This window comes from Miscanthus floridulus, chromosome 15, assembly GCF_019320115.1.
Source record: "Miscanthus floridulus cultivar M001 chromosome 15, ASM1932011v1, whole genome shotgun sequence".
In the NCBI taxonomy this organism is placed as follows: Eukaryota; Viridiplantae; Streptophyta; class Magnoliopsida; order Poales; family Poaceae; genus Miscanthus; species Miscanthus floridulus.
The window spans coordinates 23,298,098-23,307,403 of record NC_089594.1 but is presented as its reverse complement, the minus strand read 5'-3'; the positions used below and the strand labels follow the sequence as shown (position 1 = coordinate 23,307,403).

The 9,306-nt window shown below is 51.4% G+C and overlaps 1 protein-coding gene across 2 annotated transcripts; it reads right to left on the bottom strand.

The window, feature by feature from the left end:
• Nucleotides 1-3,241: 3,241 nt before the first annotated feature.
• On the bottom strand, nt 3,242-7,915 carry LOC136508083 (cationic amino acid transporter 6, chloroplastic-like). 2 transcript variants are annotated; one of them, XM_066502698.1, is made up of 5 exons: nt 7,306-7,915; nt 6,604-6,679; nt 6,292-6,514; nt 4,192-4,423; nt 3,242-4,094 (listed from the first exon to the last, which is right to left on the bottom strand). In XM_066502698.1, exons 1-5 carry the CDS (start codon nt 7,775-7,777, stop codon nt 3,514-3,516), a joined length of 1,584 nt encoding a protein of 527 aa, XP_066358795.1. In that variant the 5' UTR covers nt 7,778-7,915; the 3' UTR covers nt 3,242-3,513. The 2 variants fall into 2 exon arrangements, with proteins under 2 accessions (XP_066358795.1, XP_066358794.1); XM_066502697.1 differs by lacking the exon at nt 6,604-6,679 and adding an exon at nt 5,153-5,504.
• Nucleotides 7,916-9,306: the final 1,391 nt, after the last annotated feature.

Sequence of the window (9,306 nt, the reverse complement as noted above, 5' to 3'; positions counted from 1 at the left end):
CTCTATTGTTAACCGATGGCACCAATAATTTATTCCTAGCACTTGGTGTCATTATCAAGCATGCTTTATGTAGAATCCTTTTCTATTCCACTGCTACATGCATGCAGAATGCACTGACAATTTATTTAATTTTCATCCTGCCTTTCTATTATATTGCTACATTCATGCCGCATGACAAATCATCGTGCCTTTTCATGGTTTACGTTTGATCTTCACATTCTATCTACTATTACGCATGCAACATGCAATTCCACTCCTCCACTTCCTCCGCTAACGCATGGCCATCTGCCATTATTTTCCACTATAATACTTCATTCAGCTTCTCAGTCTATATATACAGTGCTACACACAGAAGGAAGGGGACAAACCACAGGCAAATGCTTAGAGCTTATGTTTCTTCTTCATGTTGGTTTCAGAGTTTTGAAGTTGTGAGGTCGATAATTCTACTTTTGTGTTGAATGGTTCATTTTTTCACTGTTGTTTCCCAGGGCCAAAATTAGCACAAGGAGAAGTACCTTGCCCACACATGTCGCAGCATGTCAGGAAGATTATGATAGATATGGCATTCAAGGTACCATTTTCATGAAATTCTAAAGAAGTTTCTTTGCATGATTAATTCATTTGTCATTCATAAGACATCACTTTCGGAGTATTATTCACCTAGTTTATTTATAACTTTGAGAACAGGTAGATGAGCCTATCTGATGTCGTTTCTCATACGACACGTGTCAGTGTGTCACGTGTGTAGTCAAGGGTCTGTTCATGTACTGTAGCTGCTGTAGCGTGAGTTGGTTGAAGCCCTAAAATTGTACTAGAGAGTCCCTCCTCTCCTACACATGTGACCAATGCAAGGTAAGAACACTTCTTTTAATTGGCTATGGGTCCCACATACAAATGCTAACGGTAGGGGAAACGAACTATTGGAGGGATTGGCCACGCTTGTGACCTTCGGCGGAGATCCGAATTGAAGGTCCTTCGGTGGCAACCGGACATAAGAGATAAATTAGGTTGTGGTGTCAATATTCATTCTCTCTTTAATTGTTACATGGTTTTAATATTTATAGGGAAGATGGATAGTCGTCTCCAAATTACACAACCCCCATAGTTTGTAGGGCGTACTCTAAGTTCATTTAGGAACAATCTTGTCTTCTTGGGCCCATATGAAGTTCTTCGTTCTCTTGGGCCATGCGTCCTTGGCCCCTCAAGTACACCTTCGAATGTCGTGTACCTTTGCTAGGGGATCACTTTCGTAAGGATCTTTCTTGGTCAACCTTCGGGAAACACCTCCGCACGTGCTTCTGAATTTGGCGGACCACTCTCGCAAGGTTCTCGTAATGGCTTGTTCAGCGAAACTAGATGACGAGTTATTCACAACATGGCCCCGGCCACGGGAAGCACATGTATGGGCCAAGGGACGACTAGCCAAAGGTATGGTCCCGGTTCCTGAACATAAACCATGCTACACATCGACTTGTAGTAGGCTCGATGTTAATTCCGTTCGTAGCTAACACTGAAGTTGCCCTTATTAGGTTAGTCTTTTGCATAATGGTTGTGTAATTTTATCAACATATGTAATTTTTTTTGCAGACCACATTACACTTGTCTGCCCTCTCCTTATTCCTTAGCTTTTTCATTCTTTTTCCATGTTAACCTAGTATTTTGCTTCTGTGTACTATTGACAAGTATGGCTGAAACAAGTTATGCATAAAAGTTATGTTGAATAATAAGTTGTATGTCGTTTTTTTTTCAAAAGACGTTACGTGTGTAAGTTATTTGTCGAACTTAGTAATGTAAAAATAGTGATAGAAAAGTTATATGTAGAAATTGTTACAATAAATTTATTCAATAATAATTGTGAATAAAATTTGAGTTGAAAAGGTCACCCATTTGTATCGAGTACCGTGTTGCTCATGATTATAACATTATGGGCAATACGAGGGCGTTCGGCCGGTCAGGTTTTGGCTGGTTTTGGATGATTTTGGATGGTTGAATAGTATTCTGTGAGAGAGAATAAACTGAAACAAGCTGAAACAAACGGAAACGAGCCGAAACCCTACCAGCTGAACGCCATGTACATAGGCCCAGTTTAGCACAGCTCAGCTTCACTAATAAAGTTATTTTTTTTTTGCATTTCAGCTTCATGAACAGCTTACTCAACGAAGCTAAGTTGTTTTTTTTTTAGACTTTGGCAAAATAGCTTCGCATGATACCCAAAAGAATGAAAATACTGTAATGCCCTTTCTCTTCCTTCTTCAACCACGACCATGCGTTTTCTTCCCCATCTCCTCCCCGCAATATCCTCCCCGCACGGCTCCAACATCACCGCCGGGAGCTCGGAGCACACCGCCACCACCTTCTTCTTCGTGCTCCGCTCCGCCACGCGCAACAGATCTAGCCCCTCCACTGCCTCCAGGACACCGCGGCCATGGCCTTCGTCCTCTCGCCACCACCGCGCCCGGGAGGCACGGGAGAACTGGAGGAGCGGCATCCGGTGGCCAGCGGCTACCTTGCGTCCGCGAGCCCCCACGGCGGCCCGCACCCAGCGGCGGCGACCCTCCTTGCGGTCCCCGACGGCCGCGCCCCTAGCTGGCGGCGCCCGGGCCTCGCGCCCCCGGGGGCAGCGTCCCGGCCCTGCGTCCTCGGCGGTCGTGCCCCCACCCTGTGTCCTGGCAGCCGTGCTCCAGTCGCCCGCCTCCGGCGGACGCGCCCCAGCCCTGCGCGCTATGGCGAGCCGCGCCGGTGGTCCGTTGCTCCGGCGAGCCGCGCCGCTGGCGGCTACGCCCGGCGGTCGTGCCCCGGCAGGTGGCAGGCCACGCCTCGGCGCCTCCCTCCCTCTCTCTCTCTCTCTGCTTGGACATAAGTAGTCTTTTTTCATGCTGGGCCTCACACGTGTGAGATGAAGCTGATAAGCTACTTTTTTTTTCAGCTCTCTCCCATCTTATCCCTTTGAGATGGGAAACAAAATAGCTTTACCCATGAATCTGTTTTAAAAAAATAGTGTTTTGTGCAAAAAAAAAAAAAAGCAGCCCCATAAAGCTCTCTTTCAATAAAGAAAAAGAAAATGTCATCATGAAAACTTGTTGTGATAAGTTCCGCTATAAAGTTGTATAAAAAATCACAATAAAAAGTGGTCATAGATTTTTATCATGCAAAATGTTATACATAAAAGTTATAAGTAAATTCATGAGGTTGATTAAATCATTCACCCACAGCATCACAACATTTTCGAAGGAAGTCCATAGGATAAAATTAATATATGCATCTCTCTTTGCTTGGCATATACATTTTTCATCTTTGCAAAGTTACTACAGAATACATATCTCAGCCTTTGTTCTGGTCTATTTCCTTCGGGTTGTATATATGGTTATATATATATCACCCGCCCTTGTTAGATTCTTTTCCTGTGGTCTTGTCAGCATACGACCTTTCGTGTTAAAAATCGCAAGTGAGCCACACCGGATTAGCATTAGTCCTCTATGACGTCAGCCAGACACCCCGGCCCAACGCAACGTACTACACCACCGTGCACGCTTCGTCTTGCACCTTGCCGCCGTCGACGTCGAGCCGGCCGCTCTCCTCGGCGTCGTAGCTGGCGTGCACGCTGTAGAGCACGTACACGAGCAGCGCGGCGGCGGAGAAGATGGCGAAGCGGACGTAGGAGGGGCGGTCCAGCGATCCCAGCAGGAAGACGTTGAGGAAGACGGACGCGGCGGGCACCCAGGGCATCCCGGGGACGCCCCACAGCTCGGGGACGCGCGCCTGCGGCACCAGCGCCTGGAACGCGGCGACCACGGCCACCGCCAGCGCCGCGCACGCCGCCAGGAGGCCCGCACGTACGCCTCGCGGCTCGGGTGGCACCAGCTTCCACGCCAGCGTGAAGGCGAGCGCGGCCAGGGAGAAGACCAGGAGGAACACGAGCGTCGGCCATCTCGCCCCGCCGCTGCCGCCGCGGGCGAGCTCGGAGACGGAGCCGACGTAGCGGCGGTACACGACGGCGTTGGCCACCATGTAGAAGACGAAGAGCGTGCCGATGCAGACGAGGTTCAGCAGGATGTCCAGCTCCGTGAACAGCGCCAGCGCCGCCGTGAAGACGCCTGCGTGCGATGCGATGCAAGCAAGTCAGCCGCCGCCCACCCATCGGCGTCAGAATGTCAAATTAAAGAGCTGGAACGGACGGAACCGCATACGCACCGAGGAAGGCGGATGCGTTGACGGGGGTGGCGGTGCGCGGGTTGACCCGGGCGAGCCACGCCGGCATGACGCCGGAGCGGCCGATGACGCACAGGTACCGCGCCTGCCCCAGCATGGCCACCATGAGCGAGGTGAGGATGCCGAGGCTGGCGCCGGCGCCGATGACGTTGGACACCCACGCGGACCGCTCCCGCCCCTTGAACGCCCCCGAGAACGGCGCCTCCGGATCAATCTGCAGTGCACTTCATCATCACCAAACCAAACAAAAGAAAAAGAAACATTCAGACAACCGGACCAGGTGGTGAAAAAGAACTGTGGCAGATCGATTCTAGTCAGCTTGACTGAGGATTACTTCTACTGGCTGTCACTGTTATTCGTGGTCGCATGTAGTACTCGGTAGAAGACAACCACACGATCGAAAAAGGTAGCGAAAAATCTCTCCTTTTGCTTCTGTTAATATTTGCAAAAAGTGGATTCGAGGCCGTCGGCCCAGGAGCGATTGGGACGGCAGATTCCTCCCAAATCACGCCACCAACATCCCAGAAAAAAGCTGAGGGGGACATGGAACAAACAGAAGCCGGTGCCAAGAATCAGATGCAGATGCAGTGGCTGCCTGGTGCCTGGCACCAACTCTTCTAACCTACGCACCCAAAGATGAGCTCTAAATATAGGCTATTTTCCACAACAAGAAGAAATGGAAGGCCTCCAAGGTCCGTGTACTGTAAATCAGTACTAGCAGCATCAATCGTGTCGTGTGCAACTATAGCCACCCAATCGACCTTTATGTTAAAGAGCATATCCTCATTACCCTCTCTCTGATTCTCAAACGCTGTTTATGTTAGATGGAATCTTGAACTAGGCAGAATTTTGGCATCTTCAAAGTTTCATAGACTGAGCAGAACAAGAAACCATGTGAATGACACATGGGCCAGGCAAAAAACGTCAGAGCAAGAGGTGGTACCGCGTCGTAGGGGAGGAGCATGGACATGGAGGCGGCCATGAGGCAGTAGAGCACGGTGACGAGGACGACGGATCCGGAGACGCCGACGGGGATGTCGCGCGCGGGCCGCTCCACCTCCTCGGCCATGGTGGACACGGCGTCGTAGCCGATGTAGCTCAGATACACCATGGCCGCGCCGTTGAACACGCCCACGGCGCCGTGCGGGAAGAACCCGCCGGGGCTGCGGGACGGGTCCGCCGGCCGCGTCAGGTTGCGCGCGTCGCCGTGCCGGAACCCCATCCCGATGATGAACAGGATGAACGCCACGTGCACCGCCGTCAGCACCATGTTCACCACCGAGCTCTCCTTGGTGCTGTGTGCGATTGATCGCAGAAGAGCAGGAAAAGAGGGAAACTTGTCAGAACAGGTTTACGTGTTTGTAGCAAAATTTACTGTTTAGACAACACAATCTCTCTCAGTCATTCAGGATCGACGCTGCTCCAATCCTAATTTCCGCGGCTGTGCTACACAAGGATTTGTGTGGTTCTTGAACTATATGAGGTGTAAAGAAAGGTACGAGAATTCCCCAGCATTTGCTCCAATCAGTCGCTAGACTAGCAGCTACTAGCTTTTGATTTGATCCTCTTCTTTCGACAAAGTTCACCAGCATTTGGTGTAATAAAAACATTCGACCACGTAACCAAAAGGAGGGTACTCCAACACTGGAAAAACAGATACCGACAAGATTCCTTGCCACGGAACGGAACAAAATCTCCATTTGATCGACCCTGCTTTGTCTGAACCTTAGGAATATTTCCGGAGAAGAACCATGGAGTACTGCATGCAACCACAAGGCAGCAAAATGAGGAGGACAGGACACGAGAGTGTCGTGCACTTGCTTTCGAGTGCACAGAAAACCAGGTATTCCTTTCCTTCTCATCGTGCCACTGCCCACTAACGCAGAGCAGAGGCAGGCACGAAGAGGCAACAAGAGTGACACTTGGAAGCAACAACAAATATCCTTTTCGCAACCACGATAAAATCTTTTTATAAAACAAAAAGAAAAAAAAACCTGAGTGCTACGGTGACACATGATCGAGCCTGACATCACGAGACGAGAGATTCAGAAGGAGAGGAGGGAGCGCGCGGCGTACGCGTACCTGTAGCAGATGCAGACGGAGATGAGGAGGATGACGGCGACGGCGACGAGGTCCACCTGGTTGAACCCCTCTGGCAGGCCGTGCACGGTGATCCGCCACTGGCTGGGCGCGTCCACGCCGACCGCCGTGCCGAGGTAGGCCGTGAAGCTGCGCGCCACGGCGGCGTTGGAGAAGACGTACTCCATGATCAGGTTCGCACCCGTCAGGAACGCCGCCATCTCCCCTGCAGCAGCAGACGACGTACGATGCAGCGGTCGCTGTCAGTCAGCCCGAGGTCACCGGAATAAAGTACAGCTAGGAGGATTTACTAACGGAGGTCGGAGGACCATGCGAATCTGCACGGCAAATGCAGGATGGTTTACTGACGGAGGAAACGGTGGCTGCGAGCCTGCGAAAATGACCGTGACCCTTTGTCCTTCAATCAACAAAAAAAAAAACCAGGTCTTGCTTGGGTCGGTCTCCGTCTCATGCGGATGTGGGCGAAAAGGGCAAGCGGTTTGTGTTTGGGCCCGTGATAATTTCTGTTGGACGTCACCGTCGTCGTCCCAGTCCGTTTTTTAAACCGTTCGTGCCAGGTATAAATAGCAACCAATTGACAAACCCCCCTCCTCTCATGCGGATTTTATGTTTGATTTGGAAGTGCATTATTACGATGATTTCGTGCTGTTGAGACAAGAAAAAAAAAGAAACTGAATTAACTGCCGACGACAAAGTGAAAGGCAAATCTTTTCGTAGGGTGGTAAAGGAAAAAACAAATCTTACTTTGTAAGAATAAAAAAAAATAAGGAGTCAAGGAATCCATGAAAGGAAAGAAAACATCGCCAAGACGACGAGAGGCACTTCAATTCCTTGATCACAAATACAGTGATCTTTCTGTATAAAAAATAAGGAGTCAAGGAATCCATGAAAGGAAAGAAAACATCGCCAAGACGACGAGAGGAACGGAAGAAACGGGACGAAACCAAGCGACGGTGCGGGGCGGCCACGGCCCACGACAAACGACTCAGGACTCACCGAAGGTGACGCGGAGGTAGCTGAAGGCGCCGCCGGCGACGGGCAAGTCGACGGCGAACTCGGTGTAGCAGAAGGCGGAGAGCAGCGCGCAGAGCCCCGCAATGGCGTAGGAAACCACGACGCCGGGCCCCGCGTAGAGCCGCGCGGCGCGGCCCGTGGTGACGAAGACGCCCGCACCCACCATGCCACCCAGGCCCAGCCCGACGAGGTCCCACCACCGCAGGGCCCGGGCCATGTCGGCGCCCGACCGCGCCCGCACGCGGCTCATCTCCTCCCGGGGCGCCGTCGCGGCAAACGCGCGGCGCGACAGGCGGCGCGGGGTCTGCGCTAGCGCGCGCCCGTACGCGCGCCAGCTCGCGAACGACGACGAGGAGGAGGACCCCGCGCCGACGCCGATTGCGCTCGCGGTGACCCCAGAAGGGTGGCCTTGGTGGACGTCGTCGGACGACGCTAGCGCCAAGCCCTTGTCCATGGCCGCCGCCGCCAAGCACACGCACGCGCCCACGCCCTTGGGTTGGTTGCTGGTGGAGCGGTGATGGCGGCGGGAGTGATCAGGAGGATTTGGAGAAGAGGAGCGGGACGGAGGAGATGTGTGGGCGTGTGGCGAGCTGGCGAGGGCGAGGTGGTGCGGTATATAAAGAAGAGGCGGGGCGGCGGGAGGGGGGCGGGCACGGGTGGTGAGGAAGCGGAACCAACTAGTTTTCTGTGACACACACGTACTAACAGCCAGACGACGACTCTCTTTACGTGGCTGCCCAAGTTTTTTTTTCTCGCATGGCCGCGGACAGTAAACAACCTCTGTACTACTCCGTACACCCGAGAGGGATCCATCGGGCATGGGACTCACGTGTGTGTGACGCCGAGGACACGGATCCTACCACCTGCTACGTAGTAGTATGCCTTGTTTAGATGCCATCCAAATTCCAAGTTTTTTCACTCTCTCTCCGTCACATCAATTTTTAGCCGCTTGCATGGAGTATTAAATGTAGGTAAAAAAAATAACTAATTGCACAGTTTAGTTCGAAATCACGAGATGAATCTTTTGGGCCTAGTTGATCCACGATTGGACAATATTTGTCAAATAAGACGAAAGTGCTACTATTCATCGGTTTGAAATTTTTCCACAATCTAAACGAGGCCGTAGTAGTTATTACTGCACCTCTCGTGCCACTGTCGTACGAGTACTGTACGGAAACAGTGCTGCTGGTTGCATCTCGGCTGGCCTCTCTCTTGGCTCCATCGCCGCGCCGCCATTCGCCGGGTGCTGCTGAGCTCCGGAGCTGCATCACGCCATGGGTTGCGCGGGGCGTTGATTCGTCGTCCTAGTGCGAGAGGGCCGCCGGAGCCAACGGAGCAGGGACGCTTCGGTTGGGGACGGCTGGGGCCTACTTGGTACTCGTATAATATAGTGGCATTTCTTCATAGTCCATACTGTACTACTAGTATATAATAAATAGTTACATCCCTCACAGCACACGGTAGGCATTTAAAAAGTGTGCTGTACGAATTGTTTTTTTACAAGCAGAAGTTTTTTTTTTTCTTTTGCGACTTTAGACTTTCATTACTCGTGAAACCAGGCCCGGTCCTGTCAATTTATAGGCTTGGAGCAAAGCAGGAAAGATGAGCCATTCGTTTTAATTATAATGATATGCATAAAAATTATATCTATGTCTTTTTTTCTATTTTCACTTCTAAATGCATGCATTTTGGTAACATGAGGACGCTAGAAAATTAGAAATTAGTAAGTACCATCCCAAATTAAAATCATAGAAGAGGTTCTAAAGAATAACGACCGGAGGCAAAGGCAATTAGGCAAATTAAACATTGATTAAACAATCAACAAAGGGGCTTAGGCCAGGAATATGGGCAATTGGGCATAGCACTTTACCTGAACACGTATGGACTTGAGGACGTCTGGTACACTCCTAGGGTCGTACTCGCTTGGCTCGCCGGGCGCAGCGAGTGAGCGGAGTAGCCACGCGTGGCCGGCCTGCGAGGTGC

Coding starts and splice junctions, on each gene's coding strand:
- LOC136508083 (XM_066502697.1), bottom strand. CDS start 7,777: ATGGACAAGGGCTTGGCGCTAGCGTCGTCCGACGACGTCCACCAAGGC. Junction 4,424..5,152: donor TGCTCCTCCCCTACGACGCG/GTACCACCTCTT, acceptor AGTGCACTGCAG/ATTGATCCGGAGGCGCCGTT. Junction 4,095..4,191: donor CAACGCATCCGCCTTCCTCG/GTGCGTATGCGG, acceptor CATCGCACGCAG/GCGTCTTCACGGCGGCGCTG.